We start from the raw sequence: 20,439 nt of genomic DNA on the forward strand, positions 1-20,439 counted from the left end.
AAGCAGGGCCCTGGAGCTGGGCCTGGAAAAGGACTTCTAAGGAGGGGGGCGGGGCAGGAGAGGGCGGGGGAGTTACGGCAGAGAGGAGATCCAAGCAGGGACTTACACATGCAGCAGACATTAAAAGATTAAAAAATGAATAAATAAAAATAATAGAGGATGAGCCGGGTGGACAAAGACAAGGTGTTAGACGAGGCTGGGGAGCGTCTGGCCCGCAGCGGTCTGCGCTGGTCCGGGGCTGGCAGAGGTGGCTCCGTTGCAGGCGCGGCCGCTGCAGGAGACCCCAGCAGACAAGACAGGAAGGGGGGCTGGCGGCCCAGGAGAGCCCCCGGGGCACAGTGGAGACAGGGAGAGAGGCGGGAGGGGAGGTTCTAGATGGGATCAGGCTGCAATAGAGACACTGGTCTGAGACCGGGTTTGGCTTTGAATTTTTTTGTTTGTTTTGTTTTGCTTGTTTTCTTTTGGTTGTTTGGTTTGATTTGGCTTTTGGCTCTGAAAATAATTCATGAAGGTCAGTTATCAGACAAGACAGGCAATCAGGGACCATCACCAGAAAAGCAGGAGGAATGAGATTAAAATGAAACCAAAAACGGCTGTCTGAGAGGAGAGACCACACAGAGGAAGGGAGAACCACGCAGGCAGCAGCACCTGGGTCGAGAGCCGGGGCTGGGGACCTCCGATGCCCCTCCGCCCGACTCCCCAGGGTGCAGGGAGCAGTCACAGGGCCCAGCAGGCTGCAACAGCAAACCCCGGGCTTCGTGGCTTTGCTGGCTTGCCAACCCTTTCCTGTTACTCCAAAATCCCTCAAGAAATACCTTTTGAGCTGATAATAAAAAAGGGACTTTTTTTTTTTTTTTTTTAAATGAATACAATAACTGACTTGTAGCAGGTTTCCTAAGTTTGCCAATGTTAAAGAGAAAGAAGAGGATGAACTCTGGGCACCAAGTTTGAATTTCCTCTTTCTCTCAATTAAAAAAAAAATTGGCTGTTCTTTTTGAGTGAGGAAAGAACTTACTGGCGATTATAACTTGAGATGATCACAAATACTCAAGATTCCCCTTGGAAGTAAGGACCAGGAGGAAGGAGGATGACAGAGTGAAACTGATCCTCCTCTTAACAGGAGGGGTGTCAGGAGGGGGCGCCCGAGAAGAACGGACTTTGGGGGGTGGTGGGTGGGTGGCTGGGTGGGGAGGACCAGGCCTGGTGAGAGGCCCGGTAGCTCGGGAGCAGAGAGCAGCTAAAAGTCACCCAGACCCGACCGAGGACTCACACCGGCACTCTCCCCAGGTGTTCCAGACAGACAAGACTGAAAGCAGGTTCTGAGAAAACCTCTTGGTTTTCCAGATGCTGTGGAGGCAGGCTGGCACCACGCCGGGGTCGGGGGCTGTTACCAGGGGAAGGAGTCTCCGGCGTGTCTCCCGGTAGGGGAGGACACCCCCGTGCTTCCGGAACAGAAGCTGCCCTCCAAGGCGCGTACACTTCCTCCTCCCCGCTGGCCACCTGCCTGGGGCCACCCCCGCCTCCCCCCACTGAGGAAGAGGACCCTCAGAAAACCGGCAGCGACACAGAGCAGAGGCGCCTGGTCCTGGGGGCTGGACGACCCTGCTGAGTGTCTGCAGAAAGCTGCCCCCGGGGGACGCCCGGAGCCCGCCCCACTGGCCCCAGGGGGCGTCCTTGTCTCGTTTCCGAGCTTCCTCCTTGGAAACCAGGACGCCGTGGGGCGTGGCCAGTATCGAGCCACGGGGTGGGTGGGTGGGGGGAGCGTCCCGCGGGGGGCGGGGCGGCACAGGGCGCGAGCACTGGCAGGGGCGCCTACTCACCGATGCACGTCCGGCCGTCTGAGTGCAGGGCGTACTTCTGGTGGCAGCCGCACGTGGGGCCCGTGTCCGTGTCCTCACAGCTGTGCTGGCAGCCTCCGTTCCCATAGTTACAGGTTACTAGTGAGGCCCCGAGTGCACGTACGTGTGTATAAACAGAACAACAAAAACGATTAGTTTATTGCTGTCGGCCGTTTCTTTCGAGGGGTCGGGGAGGGGCGTGAGGGCTCGAGATGATGAGTCGGAGGCACAAACTTCCCTGGACATCAGCCCCTCTGGGCTGGTGGAGGGAACCGCTCACTCCCTAGAGGGGCCCTGGGGAGGGACAGAGAATGGACTCTGGGTCATCTGGACTTCGGACAGGGCACACAGCGGATGCACTCAGGTGGCATTGGTTGAAAGAAAGGGATTAAGCTGGACGATTTTATCCTTTCTATGTTGCAAAGGGCACTTTAAGACAGCCGGTCTGGATGGGCCAAGTGTCTGTTAACACGGGCTGGACATGAAGAGGTTGCGGGTGGTGGGTGGCGGGCCTCTGTGAGGAGCGCTCATTTCTTCAACTCTCGAAGACCTCTCTTTCCTCGCCTGTGCCTCAGGGCGTGTGGAAGGATGTCCCCATGGATGCCTCTTCTCGCCAAGTCCTGGCAGCCCCCTCAATCTCTATCCGTCCTGAGCCCTAATCCTCCCAAGGAAATGTCTGAACAGACAGAACATATGTGCATTAAGGTCATCTCAGATGCAGTTTCGAAAAGGCCTTTTAACCTGTCACATAGCATGCAGTGTCTGTGGCCTGTGGGAGCTGGTGCCTTGCAGCCCAGAATCTTAAAATGTTTCAGGGCATCAGTACCTGGGCTGCTGAAAAGGGGGCTGAACAAGCAGGGGCCAGTCTGAAGTAGGGAAAATGAGCAGTTCATTTGCTGTAGAGAAAACTCGACTGTTCTCTCCTAGGGTGAGGGATGTGGCTCAAGGAGACCCAGGATCTCCACGGGAGGGCGTCTTGCTGCCCCTGATTTACCGCTGAAGATGGCAGGGTGCCCACCACCTGTAAGCAAATGGTCCTCCAGGGCCTTGAGGACAGGGTGTCTTCCTGGGGACCTTAACCGTTTGCCCAGCATTGGACCTACTTTCTGAATTTATTTGAAAACTTTAATAATGATCAAGTATGCAGAAATAAATCTCAGACCAACCACGGTCAGAGGGGCAGAAAATTCCAAATGGGCAGAGCCTGAATGATGTTCTGTGAACCCAGCAGCAGGGCTGGGGCTAGAAGGTGGCAGCTCCCCGGTGAAGGACTCCAGAGCTTCAGGACTGGGTTCCACGGCTGCCTCTGCCAGAGAACAGCATGGAGGCCCCGGGGCTGCCAGCCTGAGCAACGCTGGCCCTGACAAACTGGCCATGGCCAGTCTCCCTGCTGGGTGAGGACGACGCAAGGAGAATGAGTCCTGCTCAGCGTCCCAGACACTGACCCTAGTGACCAGAGGCCCTGGTGGGCTGCCTCTTTCACAGGCAACTTCACCACCCTCCAAGGGAGGCACCCAACTTCTGGGGTGACACTGCAAGGACACGTAGATTGCTTCGGGATCTGGCCCTCTGGCCCCACTGCATGGGAGCATCTCTCCTCCCGGCATTCCCTGATGCCAACAGCCTGGACTCGGGGCCTTTCGTCTCTCTGCAGTGGAGGAGCCTGGGGGAAGCCAAGACCCCAGGGGCTGCTGCTTAACACGGATCTCAGGTGAGGGCAGAGCCCCACCTTGGGCTGGACGTCCTGTGCCTTTCCAGACTGAGGCAACCCCTGTCAGGGTGGGGCCGGCAAGGAGACAGTTCTTCTGAGCTCTGGGTTGGAGGAGATGGCCTGCACCCTGCCAGTGACTCTGCAGAGAACGCAAGCCCGTCTGAGGCCGCTCTGGGGCCTCTTTCTCTCGCTCCCTCTGCACGGTAGGCCTAAGTGACTCACAGACCACACAGGCCGAGTTGTGCGCACCCAGAGAGCCGCCAGCTCGTTCGTGGAAATAAACACTGGAGCCCTGAGCGCTGGGCATGCCAGAGGAGGACGGACGGAGAACACCTCCGCTGGCTCGGGAGGGAGGAAAGTTTGGGCAGGCTAGGCCAGGCCTCAGCCCCGAATCCAACTCCAGATCTAGAATTTCCGGGGCCTCAGGTGACCTCAAAGGTGAGCTGGACGTCTCAGAGCTGACTTTACGCTAATCCTGCCACATTAACCCCACAGAAGACACCAGAGCTGGCTGGGTGGACGGCCAGGGTGCAGTCCCTCTGAAGGAGGGCTGTAGGGCGGTCACCCACTCCTTGGCTCTGGGAGGGGAGCAGGCTCTTCCCACACCTGAGCAGCACTCGGCAGTCGAGCAGAGAGGGCGGGGCTGCCATTTGCTTCAGCTGAAGTTCAGGGCTCAAGCTGAGCTCTTCTCAGCAGTGCACGGAGCCTCCCTGTCCCTGACCTCCACCTCCCAGACCAGATTCGCCCCTCAAGAGATGTTCTCTGAGCAAACTATCCCCTTGTAACACTTGTCCCACACAGAACTGGAGGACTAGGTGGCCAGTCAGTTGGTCCCAGCCACTTCCTGTGGCCCACAGCTCTCTCCCCGGCCCTGAGCTCAGGGTTCGGCCAGGGCGGGCTTCAGCCAGTCTTGCTGACTGAAGGAGTGTGCTTCCCTTATGGCCAAGCCTGTCACACGAGCCTGCCCATGCCACATATGCTTGTCTTTGGCCTTTGTCCCGAGGGAGCTCAGAGTACCCAACGGGGAGGTCCGGGAAGTTAGAGTTAGGCCTTTTCTATTCTACAGGTTGCCAGGCGGCAGGAGGCTTCTCTGCAGCTGCAGAGGCTCATCCAGTGCAGAGGACAGGAGGGCCTGGCTGGAGCCCCAGGACTGCAGGCGGGCACTGCCCCGCCCACAGGGTCCCTAATCGGTCCCCCTTTGGGGGCAGCATGCATGCTGATCCCTGTGATCCTGCAGAACTGATCAGGAGAGGAAGCCTGCTCCACACCTGGGATGAAACCTGGGCAGAAAGAAGTGGCTTCTCTCTGGGGAGTCAACCAATCATGAGTAGGGGCAGGAGCACAAGCTCCCTGGTGATGGACTGTGACACCTGTGGGTCCCCCAAGTTCTCGGTGACTGAGGGGAGTGGAAGGCAGAGGAGAGAGTCACGATGGCCAAGGATGACAGGCCGGCAAGGGCCCGCTGCCTTCTCCACAGAACGAAGAATGGGAAGAAAGGCCGCTTCCTTTAGGAGGGTTGCTGGCCTCAGTCTCTTGCTTCAGGGGTCAGGCTGGGTGCACTTTCAGGGAGCTGGACCCAGGCTCCTCCACACCACTTTCCTACAGCAGAAAGCGGGCCTGTCTCTGGCCGAGATGGGCGGCGCTCACACTGGCCTCCCTCTGCTCTTTCTCGGAATTGAGGCAAACATCCTGTCAGGCCGGGGACCCTGGCTGCTGAGTGAGCAGAGGCTGTGCCCACCGCTCCCCGGGCAGCGCCGGGAGGCTGCCCTGTGGCCGGGGCTTGGAGTGCTGAGTGAGTCTGCCCATCGTCCTACTTCATTTGCTCGGGAGCTGGGTGGTCACACTAAGAGGCCAGACTACGCTCGAGTCCTGCAGGCTGACCTCCAAGCTGGTCTGGAAGCGGCACCTCTGACAAGGGACTTCATTCAGTCCCGATCTCCCAGGGTATCTTCATGGACAGTGGGCCTTGCAAAGCCAGGCAATGAGCTCTGGTCTTTGATCCTGGCATAAGCTCAGCACAGCCTGAGCTGGGACGGCCCCCACCAACCAAGCTCCCCGCCGTCTTTATAGCGTTCTGTTACCAAGGGCTGCCCTGGCCCATTGAGAACGCATGGCCCCTCCATTCTGGCTGGAGAGTTTGAGCTCAGGGCCCGCGGGACAGAGGGTGGGGAAGAAAGGGGTTACAGCGAACATCACAGGGCTACCACACAGGGCGCTGTGTGAGGTCCGGCCCAGGCCTGGGGCTGTGTCCGTGGTATTACACTAGGGAAACCCTGAGTCTGGGGTTCACGGCCCCCATCCCTCCTGCCTCCCAGTCCCCTTGGGGCCCTGCCCTTCTCTCCACCCCAGGGGACTGAGCACATTCTTTGAGCAACGTCCAGCAGACTGGACAGCACCACCTCCCCCCGCCCCAAGCCATGGCAGGGGACGCGTGCGGATGTCAGACCCGTGTGCCCCCATCTACCTACGTGTGCAGTCCTTCTGGTTTTGGGCAAGGTCAAAGCCGGGCCTGCAGTCGCAGGCCACCCCACCTTTGGGCGTCTCCCGGCAGATGTGGGCACAGCCATGGTCTTTGTTCATGCAGTTCATACCCTCTGGGAAGAGACAGACGAGAGAGGGGTTGGGGACCAGGGAGGGAGAAAATTTCAGGCTTAAAGGAAACCACCAGGGAAATGTCACCATCAAACGCCATGTTCTTGGGCAGCCATTAGCACACGTGTGGCATGCACACTCGGGGGCATACCTAGCCACCCAGAGGGAGACCCCTTAGGGAGAAGCCAAGGACACGGTACCCGGGTATGGAGGCGCCAGGCCTTGTCTAAGGGATGTGAATGAGCTCTCCGGAACCACAGAGGAGGTGTTCCTGACACGGGTCAGATTACAGGGCCTGGGCTGTACAGAGCGCTTTTCAGGTCAGGGCTGTGGATGGTTTACCCACTAAAGCAGGTGGGGGTGGATTTAAAAGGATGGCAGTGGTGTACAACACTTTTCAGTTTGTACAGGCATGTCCCAGTCCCCGTGAGGCAGGTGGAGACTTTCGTGTCCGCCTGGGCCTAGAGAGGAGTGCAGACAGGTCGGGGGGCTGGGAGGCCCTGGCTGGCCTCCACCTGTTGCACCCAGAGGCGCCGGCAGCCCGCTCAGCCCCCCTCGCTGCATTCCCGCACAAGTCAATGCTGCTGTGCTGGCCCCCTGGGCTTCAGGGCAACCGAGGGTTGTCCTCATCAGCGCCACAGCTGGGCCCTGAACTAACCACGACCCCCCAACACCCAGCTGCCAGAGGGGGTCTCCACGTGTACCTGGTCATTGCAGCACACTCCCCCGGACCCACAGAACGCCCAGCCCCAGAGCAGAGCCCCGTATGCTTCGGGCCCACTGAGTTTATTCCAGGTCAGGCCACACACACCACTGTGTTCCTAATCTCAGCCGGAGATTCCTGCTGGTTGGCAGATGCTCCTTTTTAAATCCATCTTAATTTTTTGCAAATCTCAGGCACCTTTTCCTCTGAGGCCTCAACTTCAAAAGGCAATTAGCCAGGGACTCCCCTGCTGGCTGGGAAACTCAGAAATGGGAGACTGCTGCGGTGGGGTGGGCAGGGAGGGGGGGCCCCCTCACTTCCTGTTCTGGCACCCCCATGCTCTAGCTGCAGCAGGCTTTTTTATCTGGAGCCCCGTTCATGTTGGCCCTGCCCAGCAGGCCCCTCCAGCTGACTCAGAAGCCCCGTCGCTCCGAAGGCCGGCTGGGTTCCAGTCTCCTCCCATCCCAGGCTCCCAGTCTCCACCGAGAGAGGCACCACAAGGACCTGGCCGGGGCCCTGGGTTATAAACCCCCGTCTCCACCACCCCCCGCCCTCCACAGCCTCAGAGTGCAGAGCTGGGCTGCCCACGGGCTTTGAGGCCAGGGACTACAGACCATTCGCCCCAGAGTTCTGGCCTCCACACGCTGCCCAGTGATGTGCGTGCCCAGAATTTCACCAAAATGCACTGAGGACCCTGGAGTCATCAGCGAGAAGGAGGGTTCCCTGGGGCGGCCCGTTTGGTCCCTCGCCCGAGTCACCCGTGTTGCTGGGACGTGCTCTCCACCCCAGAAGACCTGATCTCCCCTCCTGGTCTGCCTGGAGCGGCTTGGAACCCCCTTCAGTTGACCCCAGTTGATGTTTATCTTCCTGGTGATTTGTGAGGAGTTTCCAGAATTTATGAGGTCAGGGGTCAAGTGAGAGGGCAGAGGTCACAAGTCCATCAAGAGGCTAAATGTAGATGAAACAAGAGCTGCCGTCTGCCCACACGGCCCGGAGACTCCTCCCCCAGGTGACTCACGGGTCTCCCGTTCCAGCTGAGCACTAGCTCGATCGCGACCTCATCCGCGGTAAGCACGGGCTCAGGGCAACTGGGCAGTGACAGATATTTCAAAACACAAACACCCTGGCAGCTACAGTCAAGACCGAAAAAGAGTCTGAAGCTGAATAAAACAAAACAAGACAAATCAAAATGAATGAAGCGTGCATTTTGCTGACCTCTGGTTTCATCTGATTTTATTACTCTTACTATTCCTTCGCCTCGATTTTTCTCACTTAGGCAAATCAAATTGTCAAACTGGAGCCTGAAGAGCTTGGGTTTATGTGTTTAATATATTACGGCTATAAATACTTACTAGAGATTAAATGGGGAAATTTATATTTACTATTGAAAATTAAAATTTATTACACATTAACATTTAGTATGTGTGTGTGCTCAGTTGCTCCAGTCGTGTCCAACTCTTTGTGACCCCACGGACTATAGCCTGCGAGGCTCCTCTGTCCCTAGGATTCTCCAGGCAAGAATACCGGAGTGGGTTGCCATGCCCTCCTCCAGAGGATCCTTCTGACCCAAGGGTCAAACTGGCAAGTCTCTGGCATATCCTGCATCGAAGGTGGATTCTTTACCTCTGAGCCACCAGGGAGGCCCTAACATTAGCATATCGTTTGTTATAAACTAGTTCCCAAAACAAGGGGAGAGCTGGCTGAGAGGAGAAGTCTTTGCCAGGAGACAGGAGGGGTGGGTACTGATTCTGGACCACACTGTTTGAACTCCTGGGGGCACAGCTGGGCCTGGAGCCCTGCCCCCTAGTTCTCCACGCATTTGTCCCTCTTGCCGCCACTAGCCTCTCGGTTGGCTGGGCTTGCCGCTGACTGTCCCCACAGGGAAGGGAGGGGAAATGGGATAGCCTTGCCCCTCTTCCACGAGGGTCTGGGGCAGAGGCTGGGTCTCCTCCCCCAAGCATCCCCCATCCTGGGAAACAGGCTGATGGGGAGCAAACAGCTGGGAGCAGCAGCCACCCACAGCCAGGCTCACGTGCGGCTGGAGTCTGCTCAGCCCAAGAGCTTCCCAAGGTACCTTCTCCTTGAGATGGTGGTTGTTAGATGATCGCCATCACATTTAAAAATGACCCTAGCAACCACTCCACAGAGGGCTGCAACTGCCTAGCTAGGGGCCAGGTGACTCAGCGGGATGCGGGAACTGTGGGACGTGGTTCCCCTCCACGCTGGGGCAGCACCGGCTTCCACAGGCCACTAGCAGGTCGGCTTCACGGCCGGCAGAACCACAGACGGTCAGGGCTGGATGGCTCCGGCCATCCATCTTACAAATGGTTACAAATGGGGAGCGAGAGGCCTCGAGGCAGGAGGGATGTCCCAGGTCACACGGCAGGTCTGGAACCCAGGCCGCTGGGCTCCCATCCCTGGCTGTCTGCTCTGGGGTTCACTGTGCAACCCGTGTGGGACCCAGATGGCTGGCAGGCGGCACACGTTTTCTGGGGTGAACAGAACCGGGAAAAGCCGGCACAGAGCTGGTCTAATAAACCGATCAGTTCAGTTCAGTTCAGTCGCTCAGTCGTGTCCGACTCCTTGCGACCCCATGGACTGCAGCACGCCAGGCCTCCCTGTCCATCACCAACTCCTGGAGCTTGCTCAAACTAAAGTCCAGGCCTCTCATCCTCTGTTGTCCCCTTCTCCTCCCGCCTTCAATCTACCTGTCAATATTAACTGTCCTCAGAATTAAGAGCCTATGAAAACTGAAGGCAGGTTCAGACTCCGGGAAGCTCTCTGGGCAGCCCCTCGACAAAGCACAGAGCCCCGTGCTCCTCCCTGCCCTTCTCCCAGCTGCCGCGGAGCATGAGGCTGGAGCCTCAGCTCTCCTGCAGAGCCATTAAGTCTGCCCGAAGCCTCGTCCCTCTGGCTGAAGCCCAAAGCCAAGGCCCCCCACCAGCCTTTCCAGACAGTGGGAGGCTCCTCAGCACCGGTGCTCTATGACCGTGGGGGTCCCGACTCTCACCCGCTTGTCCTCTGAGATCTCACTCTCCCTCAGCGGCCACCTCCAGTCTCCCCACAGGACAGGAGGAAGCAGGGAGGCCATGACCTGGGCAGCTGCTCCCAGAAGGGTCCCAGGCTCTCATTTGACCAAGGTCAACTGTGGCCGCCTTCTGAGCAAGGGGAGAGCTAAGTGCTGGGCTCTGCCCTCCCCAGGCCCAAGCTGAGTGGCTCCCCTTGTCGGCTGCCCGATGCCCTCGCTCTGGGTGCAGTGCATCCCCTGGCTTTGTCCCGTCCTTCAGCGGGCACAGCGCTGAGGGGTGGGAGGCAGTCAGGCTCTGCACTTCCTCCGGTGCGTGTCTACCCAGGGCTGGCGCACCCAGCAGCCAGCAAACTCCGTGAGGCTGTGTCTCCCTGCTGTGTCCCATGCCCAGCATCCTGGCTGCATATGGCAAGTGATTAGAACACCTTACTGGGGAGCAAATGCCAAGGTACCAGACGGAAGGTCCGGCCTGGTGCTCACACCATCAAGACACGCTGAGGAAGACTGAGCCTCGCGCACCAGGGGCTGGGCCCAGGACCCCCCTGCTTGTACCTGGGCCCCTAGTCCGAGGCCTTCTTCCCTTTTCTTAGCTGAAAAATGAGTTGTCAGCATCTTTACCTCCAAGGGTGGCCGTAAGGCTCAAACTAGAAGACTGAGAAGACTGTGAGATGTGTGTGGCCCAGAGCAGGTTCCTAAAAAGCAAAGCTTTTAGCCGTGGCTTCCACTTCACTCTCCCCGTGTTAAATGCGAGTAGCCGCTCAGCTGCTCTCTCCTGACTGTGGGTAATTTGAGGGCAGACCTGAGCTTTACTCTTCTCTGTATCCTAACTTCCCAGCACAGGGCCTGGACCAGAGTTAGGGGTTAGCAAGCAGTAACTCAAAGAAAGCAGAGAAGGAGCGGGTGAGAAAGTGAGGGGAGGGTAGCAAAGGAGAGAAACCTGGTGGAGAGAGGACAGAGACGTGAAGGCTTCCTTATCTTCAAGCAGAGTAAACCCGCTGCCTTATTTGGGGGACGAGGCGAGGGGCTCAGGGAATTTGGGAAGCGCCACTGCGGCACGCACTGTTGTGAGTTCTGTGAGACACAGCACCTCAGGGTGCCCGAGGCAGGGAACTCACGACACAGGTTAAAGGCTCTGAGAAGTCCTGCAGGCTCTTGTGGGACAAGGACCCCTGCCCCTCACTTAACACGACGCCCTGGGAGGCTATGGAATATAGGCTGAGACCCCAGGGTGGCCCACTTCAGTGCCTCACCTTACAGATGGGGTCAGGGGAGCTGAGGGACTCGGGTGGCGCAGGGCGGGGCAGGGAACAGGACTCGGGCCCCACCGCCTGGAGCCTAGCACGGCTTCCTCTGTGCCTCGGAGCCTCAGGGGTAGCGGACAGCTCTGCTGAGGGCCATGGGGCCCAGTGGAAGTCTGAGTGTGCAAGGTGAACCCCCAGGGCACGCAAGGGGTGCGTTCCCAAGGGCTTCTGCTCCGGGAGAGGGGTCCTGAGCGCCACGCTGGAAGGGGAGTCAGGCTCCTCACCCATCTGTGGCCCCATCTGCTGAGGCAGCCAGGCCCATCCCCGTCAGCTCCGGCTGGCAAGCCGTCTCCATGGGTGCCAGCCTGCAGGCTCCTTCAGAGCAAAGGGCTGAGCCCAAACCGGGCACAGAGCAGGCTTTTGCGAGCCTGCGGGGCTGACGGACCTGGCTGAGTCTGTCCTGCTGCGGCCCCTGCTTTGCACCGTGCCTGCTCCTGGGAGCTGGACAGGAGAGCTGGCCGGGACCAGGGGCGCCCGCGGCCTCAGCCCCGCTCCCCATCTTGATACCACGCAGTGCGGAGTCCAGTGGAGAGCCCCCTTCGTCTCCCCTCCTCGAGGGAAAGTGAGATAGGGTTTCAGCGCTGTTCCCAGAAACCCCGGCCCTCGGGAGCTTGGTGCCAGTCAGGCCAGGCTGCTCGCCAGGTCGAATCTAATTTGATCCAACCCCTCCCAATCCAATTACGTCCTGCAAGCTCGGACCGCGTGTCTCCTCGGTGCCCGGGATGGGGCGGGAGCCGTGAGGACGCAGCAGCTGCGTGGCCAGCTCGCCGAGGTGTGTGCTCAGACTCTGACCTTTGCTGAGAGAACTTGGGCAATTGCTTCACCATTCTGAGCCTTGGTTTTCACCTGTGACCAGTGGCCACTCGGGGGACCTGCCTCCCAGTGCTCGCTCAGCGTGCAGGCCCCCTCTCGGGGCCAGTGAGGCTGGCTGGGGGCAGGTGAGGACTTGAGGGCCTCTGCTTCGGGTGGGGATGCGCTCTGTGCTAGAAAGGTCTCTGGAAGCTGCATGGAGGCTGTCTGCGGGGTCGGGGTGCAGCTGGAGGCAGGTGGGGGGTGCTATTGTGATCACCCTGAACACGACAAAGGAGCCTGAAGGGATTGCAGCTGCTGTGGGGACGGGGACGAAGGCTAGACTGGGACACATTTCAGAGCCCTCTCCTCTCAGTGTTCCGAAAGTCAGGGCGTGGGGGCTTGGGCTCTGACTCTCCTTTCACTTAACCCTCCCTGTAAGCCTGAGATGGGGTTATGCCCATGGCAGTCACACACACAAGCCCACGAGCCTGGATCAGGTGAAGGGAAAACGCACCAGGGCCACGCGGTGCATGAGAACTCGGGGCCACACCTCCTTCTCCCAAGGCCCTGCGCATCCTTCTGGTGGCCCCTCCCCGGGTTCTGGTCCTCTTGAGGCCCTGGGACAGACCCCACGGCCCTTTCCAACCGGGGCCTATTTTCCCAAAGGCCTTCTATCAGCTTTGGTAGCTCTACAGGAGCGTGTACAGAGGTAAGCGATGGGAGAATCTGCCTGCCCCAAACCAGCGTGCACACACTGTGTCTTCTGTAAAGCAAAGTTCATGGATGCATCTGACGCGGGCAGGGCGTGGGGGGCAATCTGTCTGCTCCGAGGAGCCGGCCTTTCTCATAGCCCTCCGGCCCAGGATAACAGAGCTGGAATGTGTGTCGCTCAGGGGTCGTTGCTATGGCGACTTCATCAATAACACTGTTTTCCGCATCCCTGTCCCTTCCACACACAGGAAGGGAAGGCAAGCTGGGAACGCAGAGCTGGGAGGAGAGAACAATGACCTTGCCCTGCCTCCCCCAGCTCGGGAGGAAGGGGTTTGCCTCCCCTTCCACCTCATCGGTACGAAATTACAGAGCCTGGAAAGAAGCTGCCGCCTTCCCTGACCCAGACCCAGCAGGCTGGCCAAGCCAGGCAGGGAAAAACAAACACGGGCTCCCACGTGCTTTGACCAGGGGCTAAAGGGAATGTCAGGAGGGTTCTGCCGTGGAGGGAAGGTGCAGGGCAGCAACAACAAAGATGGGACTGTGGGAGCGGCGATGGGGACAAGAGCTGCCCCCGTCCGCCCGGAGCCGCCTGTGTGCCAGGCTGGCCCGCACACTTCACACGTGTCATCTCACCATTTCTTCCCCCACCACCCCAGCAGCACGCTCCTGTCCAGGTACTGGCCCCACTTAACAGATGAGAACACTTAATGACCAAGAGATTCAGAACCGGGGGGCTCTAGGGCCAGCCCACAAGTGAGACAGCACGGTGGCAGCTCTGGGCTGCAAAAGAGGCTGACCGGAAACTCGCTGCAGGTGAGTGATGACCAGAGCCAGCCTTGCTGCCCGTGTTGTTGCTCAGTCGTGTCGGACTCTTTGCAACCCCGTGGACTGCACATGCCAGGCTCCCCTGTCCTCCAGTATCTCCTGGTGTTTGCTCAGATTCATGTCCATCGAGTCAGTGATGCCAACCAACCATCTCATCCTCTGTCATCCCCTTCTCCTCCTGCCCTCAATCCTTCCCAGCTTCGGGGTCTTTTCCTATGTGTTGGCTCTTCGCATCAGGTGGCCAAAGTATTGGAGCTTCTCAGGACCCCTCTTCAAAGTAGATTCTACTTAATCCCACTTTGCAAATGAGGAGACTAGCATGGAGAAAGACGTGGGCATTTGCCCCCGGGACACGGACGGGACAGGCATTCCCACTGCAGAACCTGTGCTCCTGGGGGACTTCCAGTAGGCAGTGGAGTACTCACTGCCAGGGCAGGGGCAGGGAAAGCCCTGCCTTCTTCACCTTGGCCCCAGAGTGATCTGGAGCAGGGAAACGCCCCACCCCGCCCTCCCTGGCTACATCTGCTTTTCCACGTTGTCTCTTCAAGCCCATCTCAAATGCCAGCTTCTCACTCCAAACCTCCCCCAAGACAGGGAGTGCCATCTGCATGGTCCTCAGACCCCTGGCCTGAGCTGGCTGCGAGCGGGAGCACACTCCGTCCCCTCCTGGTCCGCAGGGCCCGGCACCAGGTTGGGGGCGGAGGCAGCTATGAGAACACAGGCCTTTATTGCGCCACCCTGCGAGGCAAGAGGCTCTGTCATCATCTTAGAGTCATTCCAAGAGGCTGAGCACCTTGCCCCTGGTCACTTGGGTAGGATGTGGGAGAGCTGTAACTTGGGGTCCGTCCTGTGTGACTTGAAGACCAGCCCTTCTCCGGCAGCAGCAGAGGGAACTTTCTAGAGCATAAACCTGATGGCATCTTCCTATTGCCAAAGTCCCTTCACCGCCCCGCCCCAGCCAGGGCCCAGGGTTAGGCTGAGAGCTCTCGAACAGCACTCCCGGCCCTCCTCACCTCTGTCTGCCAGGGCTCCAAAGAACAGGGATGCTCGCTGTCGGCCAGCAATTTGAGATTCCACTTGGGCGTCACCTCTTCTAGGAAGCCCTCCTTGTTTCCACCCTCCCCTCAAGTCCCTAGGCTGGATGAGCTGCCTGGCCTGGGCCTCCACAGCCCTCTGGACTCCCCCTCTCGTAGCACCCACCACACTCATTGTAACTTCTGGGTTACTTGGGTCTCCTGCACCAGACTGGTGGCTCCTTGAAGGAGCGGGGCCCGCGCCCGAGTCACCTCTTTGACCCCTGGGGCCCTACACGGTGCCTGTTTCAGGCCTGAGAAATGGTGCTGAACCCAGCTGCACCGCCGAGGGGCCTGCGTTCAGCCGCTCGGGGCTTTGGACTCCAGGCCAGAACACCCGCCAGCACTCAGACAACAGAACGCGCCCGTCCACAGGCCCAGGCCTGGCTGCTGTCTGCAGAGCGCTGCTGGCCCCCGGGCCTGGGCCGCCTGCCAGGCTCTAGCTCGACCCCCTAATTACCCTCCAACAGCATCTGCGCCTGGATGGTGCTTCCAGAGCCTCTCATTACGAGGCCTGGGCTTAGCAGAATGCAGGGCTCTGTCTCCCATCCTGTGTCCCCCCACCCCCCGCCTCGAATTACACCCTCCTGGGCAATTCCAGGGCCTGGCTGGGGTGCTGGAAGCCGGAGGCCCCACACTAGACCCCCCATCTGACCAGAAGCCCAGACCACTCCAGGCTGCATCCCTGGGGTGGCCCTTACCTGGGACATAGGGTTCAGACTGTGGGCTTCATGTACCCGGAGGGGCTCAGGGCCAGGCCGTGTGCTAGGCTCTCTGCCAGTGCCCCTGTCTCCATGACTCTGTGTGGCAGGTGCCATCAGCAGGCCCACCTGAGAAGTGACGATGCTGAGGCTTGGAGGGAGGTCTCCCACCTTGTTGGCGGGGGGGGGGGGGGGGGGCGGATACCCGCCCCCACTGTGGCCATCCCAATGGCAGGCCCGCAGGGGTCCCAGCCCCTTGGCCAGATGCTCACTTCTGCGTGTGCTCAGCTGCCTCGATGGCCCTCAGGGGGACTGGGCTCTCCTCCCACTGCTGACCAGCGTCTCACGGCCTCTGTTGGCCCAACGCTCTCCTCGCTGGGCCCATCGCCCACTCCCGGGCACACAGACCCTACGGCCCTCCCACCACTTCCACCCCAGCCTTCAGGCAGCAGGCCAGAGCCTGGGGCTGGGCGAGGGGCACCAGCCTTTCTGAGTGCACACCCCGCCTTCCCTCAGCACTTGCCGCCCAGCCCTCGTGGGATTTGACCCCTATGCTCTCCACGTTCAGCTGCTCAGCTGCCTGCGTGCTTTCCCTCCATGAATCCTGAGGGGGTCCTCCTGGCCGGCAGCCCGTTCCGCAGGACGAGCCCACTTCTCGGCTGTGCCTTCACCCTGCTTTCCTCTCCCAGGGCTGGACCCCAGGCCAGTCTGTCATAAGCATGCACCCACAGTGAGGCGGGCCCCTCAGTAACTCGGTCAGCTCTGAAACCAAGGTGGAACCTGGCTTTATACACGAGAAAACAGCCAGAGTGGACCGGTTTTCCAGAAAGCAAGAATTGGAAAAGAACTTAAAGAGCATCTGGAGAAAGCCTTTCCTTTTCCACCGAGGAGGCTGAAGCCCACGGGCCAGGACCCGCCCTGGGCCACGCAGCAGTCAGCATGGCGTCCACACCCAGCCTTCCAGCTCCCAACCCCTGGGCTCCTGATGCCTCGACCCTCAAGTTCAGAGCTCTTTCCGTCACATCAGAAAGTGGCTCACGAGGCACTTCCGGTTTGAGAGTTGACCAGCCTTTGGGCCCACCCATTCCTTCACCCCCGCATTCGATACTTTGCTGGCACCACCGTGTCCAGGCCCTGTGCTGAGGCCGCCAGCAGAGCCAGCCAGGGTGCCTGCATGTCGCGGGGGCTTTTTCAGCTAAAACCAAGTCCTCTGCCACGGCTGCTCACCAAGTGTGCACACAGACAGACAGATAGACAGATGCAGAGATGGAGAGCTGAGACCCTGGCCGGCTCCTGGTCTGCCAGATAAGAGCAGAGGGGCAGAGCTGGCCTTCTCGGAAAGCAGGGGTGGACCCCAGCCCTGTTCAGCCCCTCACCTCTGGTTTCTGGGCTGGTCCTGGCACTGGGGGCCCCTGGAAGGCCGCATTTGTGAGATGGGAAGGAACCTGTCTGATGGCCGTGAACGCAGACACGTGTGGGCAAACGTGGGCAGCGCTGCAGCTGCCACAGGGAGGCTGGCATCACTGCGGTGGGGTGGGCCAGGTGTCCACCAGCTCCACTTCCCGTGGCCCTTTCTAAGGTGTGTGGCCTGGAACTTGCTTGGTCTCCTCCTCTGGGAAGGGGAGGAGGGAGGTTATTAAAGGGTTCTAAAGTGGGGAGGGTTCCAGCTCAGGGTCCCTGAGTCCCCTTAAGACGGAGCTGGTGCTCAGTGAAAGTGTCCCGGGCCTCCTTTATCCGGCTTTGCAGTGCCCGTTCTTTCTGAGCTGCTCTTCACCCTGGACCCCCGGCTCCCTCCATCCCCTCCTGCACTAAGGGTTCTTCCCCTTCCTGGCCTCTGGAGTTCCCCAGGCTGACCACTAGGCGTCACCACGAGCACGTCCACGCCTCTCTGAGGCCCAGGTGGCTGGGAGCAAGGCCTGAGACGTTCTTGCCTCCTGACTTAGCACTCTGCTCGGGTTCAGAGGCGAGAGATGCCCCCTTCCTTCCCCAGGGCTGCCAGACACAGCGGATGAAAACAGGCTGCTTGCTTCAGTTTGGATCTCAGATGAACAACAAAGATTTCCCAAGTGTAAGCGTGCCAAGTGTTACGTGGGTCACGTTTGTGCCAAAAAAGAGCATTCACTACTGATGTGAAATCCCAAGTTCAAATACAGGCTGTCCCGTATTTCACCTGGCTGCTCTCACCCTCTCCCTCCACAGGGCCTGTAGTGCCGCGGTCCCCTGCCTTTTTGGCACCGGGGACTGGTCTCATGGGAGGCAATTTTTCCATGGGCGAGCGATGGGGAGAAAGGGTCAGGTGGTAATGTGAGCGAAGGGAGAGATGGGGACTAGCCCTGGAAGCTTTGCTGGCTCTCCCGCAGCTCAGCTCCTGCTCTGCGGCCCGGTTCCTAACAGGCCGGGACCAGGACCAGTCCGTGGTCCAGGGACTGGGTACCCCTGCCCTAAAGGTAGCCGCAGACTGGCTGTGACCAGGGCACAAGCCTGTTTCTGCCTCTTGACAGGTGACCAGGCAGAGGAGCCCAGGTGTGGGAAGGGTCAATGTGGTGGCCAAGTGAGTGCTCCCCCTGCAGTTTTGGGGGAGGGCCTAGGAGGGGGAGCTGCAAGAATGCTGGGGGGCATGCCAGCAGGAGGTTCCCTAAGGACACAAAAAGCCCCCCGACACTGCCTCACCTCCACTGCCCACCATGTGCTATGGGAAACAGCCAGGCTCGGAACCACCAACATTTGGGCTCTGGGTGGGCTCCATCCCAAAATGGCTGTGCCCGCTGTCCCTGCCTGCACCTCCGCTCTCTCCTCTGCACAACGAGGGGGCAGCTGTCACTCCCAGGGTCCTCTGAGGATCAGAGGGTGCCAAGGGCCTGGCGCACAGAAGGAGCGCAACGGCTGTGGGGCATCTCCCCTCTTCCCAGGGCTCGTATCGCGGGCGCGGACCACCAGCCTGGGGAGCCCATGCTGATTCCCACTGTTCACTCTAACTGGAACAGACTGCCGAGTGGACGCCTCACTCGGTCAACAGACGTGGAGGCGCACGCTGGGTCAGCCGCCATGCGGGCTGGCGGCACATGCGGTAGGGTTGTGGGAGCGTGGAGGAACGGGGTTCCAGGAGAGGATCGGCTCGTTCAGGGGTGTGGAGCTGTGCACTGGGGAGCGTCTCTGACTCATCTCGGGCTCCCCTGCTGCAGGGGCCTCGGCCACCCACGGCTGACCGGGGCTGAAAGCAGCCTTGGGAGCAAGCCCTGCCTTGGTGCCGCTTGGTGCCAGGGGCGTGAAAGAACTTTAATCCGATCCTCTTTGTCACTTGCCCTGTGCCCGCCCTGCGTCAGACGTGGGAGATGCACCCCTGCCCTTCTCAGGAGCTCATGCGCCGCCCCCAGGAGAGGACACAGTGCCTCGGGGCTGTGTGTGTACAATGGGAGGATGACGTGCTCGTCCTGGAGTCGGAGACAGCTCTGCGAGAGGAGACGAAGCAAAATGGGTGTTGAAGGATGATGATGAGTTCTCCAGGAAGCGAGAGGACTGGGGCCTGGCCCCTGAGGCAGAGCAGAGAGCTTACACCAAGGCCCGCAACTGGAAAAGGGCTCCCTAGCCATGGGAAGAACAGGAAGGGGGTGGGGGGCTGGAGAGGGGCCGCGCTGTGAAGGCAGGGAAGGCGAGGAAGGTGCGGGAGAGCAGCCTTGTGATGCACGCCGCAGGGAGAGGAGCCACGGGTGGGGGCCGAGTGGGCAGGGACGTGGCCAGGGGGTCCCGCTGCTGACAGAAGGTGGAGGGCTCGGGGGACCCGGGAACCAGCCACCACACTAACTCGGGGGAGAGTGGAGCCTGCCTGCAGGCAGAGGGTGGGGGGGGGCCCTGCGGCCGCAAGGGGCTCCAGGCAGCGGGCCACCGCTGATCCCAGCCCTCCGTCCATTTGCTCATTCAGCATGGTTGCTCTTAGGAGTTGGAAAGACGGGGGTTCGGATCCTGACTGTGCTAATCACTCACTAGGGGACGAATTGCTTCTCAATCTCCATTTCCTCTCGGCAGGATGGGAGAGCACAGCTGCATGGCGCCAGACCGTTCCAGGGTCTGATGACCCATGCCACCGTCTGGGCACGGTGCTTGGCACCCAGTGGTGCCAGTAACAGCTGACAGTTTTACCCACTTCAGGTCCAGGCAGGCCACTAGGGAACAAAGTGTGCTCACAGCATCTCATTTTGGTCTTCATAAAAATTTCTGTAATGAACACTGACGTTTGTCCCATTTTATAGACAAGAAAAGTGAGGCCACGGGACTCGTAGCAGAGAAGGGAGCCGGGGCCAGGGCCAGCTACCCCCTCATTATCCACACGAGGAGGCCAATGCCACGAGGCACTGGGGTCCCTGCAGGGCGGCCTGGCCGAGGCTGGCGGGAGGCCAGGCCAGGAGAAGGGCGTGAAGCTGGGCTCACCAGCCAAAGGAGTTGTTTATGGGGTGGGAGGCTCGTAAAAAATAATGGGCTGGATTTATTGTCCCCGCCTCAAGGGCCGTTCTGGACTGCAGAGGGCCAGGACAAGCCTTCTCCGGCAGCACCGTAAATCTTCCTGCTAAATGCGAGAGCTGCCTGGTCTCCCACCCACCTGGTCTGCGGGTGGGGTGTGTTGGGGGGGGAAATGAGGAGAAGCCCCAGGAGCAGCCAGGGGCGCAGCCCTGAGGCTGAAGGTGAGGATTTTCCGTGGAGGCCACCGTTGCCCTCATTTAAAAGAGAAAGTTCCCGGCCACACACACTCATGGAAACCCAGCACCCACGGCTGATGACAGAGAGCCCTGGAACAGGGCCGAGGATGTCCCCTACCCTGCAGGGGCCATGCTGGGGCCCCAGGTCAAGGCCTGGCCCAGACCTCAAGATGCGGGAATCACGTCCCAGGAAGCGGTGGGTGCCGGCCAGCCAGGCACACAGATGGGGCCCTGAGCCAACATCTGGTGGGGGTGGCTTGGGACGGACGGTGAGCCTCTGTCCACAGGCATGTGAGTCTGGAGAACCTGCCTGCCAATGCAGGAGACCCGGGTTCGATCCCTGGGTCGGGAAGATCCCCCAGAGAAGGAAATGGCAACCCACTCCAGTACTCTTGCCTGGAGAATCCCATGGGCTCAGGAGCCTGGCGGGCTGCAGTCCGTGGGGTCGCCAAGAGTCAGACATGACTGAGGGA

The 20,439-nt window shown here is 59.9% G+C and overlaps 1 protein-coding gene across 2 annotated transcripts in view; it reads right to left on the reverse strand.

Moving 5' to 3' along the window:
* SCUBE1 (signal peptide, CUB domain and EGF like domain containing 1) overlaps positions 1-20,439 on the reverse strand; it is a 126,629-nt gene that overhangs the window by 46,671 nt on the left and 59,519 nt on the right. For both annotated transcript variants that reach the window (XM_070790537.1, XM_070790538.1), the window contains exons 5-6: positions 6,018-6,143; positions 1,821-1,937 (exon numbers count right to left, since the gene is read on the reverse strand). In XM_070790537.1, coding sequence (XP_070646638.1) covers positions 1,821-1,937; positions 6,018-6,143 — 243 coding nt within the window. The remainder of the gene's footprint in view (positions 1-1,820; positions 1,938-6,017; positions 6,144-20,439) is intronic.

This window comes from Bos indicus, chromosome 5 (genome assembly GCF_029378745.1).
Source record: "Bos indicus isolate NIAB-ARS_2022 breed Sahiwal x Tharparkar chromosome 5, NIAB-ARS_B.indTharparkar_mat_pri_1.0, whole genome shotgun sequence".
Lineage (NCBI taxonomy): Eukaryota > Metazoa > Chordata > Mammalia > Artiodactyla > Bovidae > Bos > Bos indicus.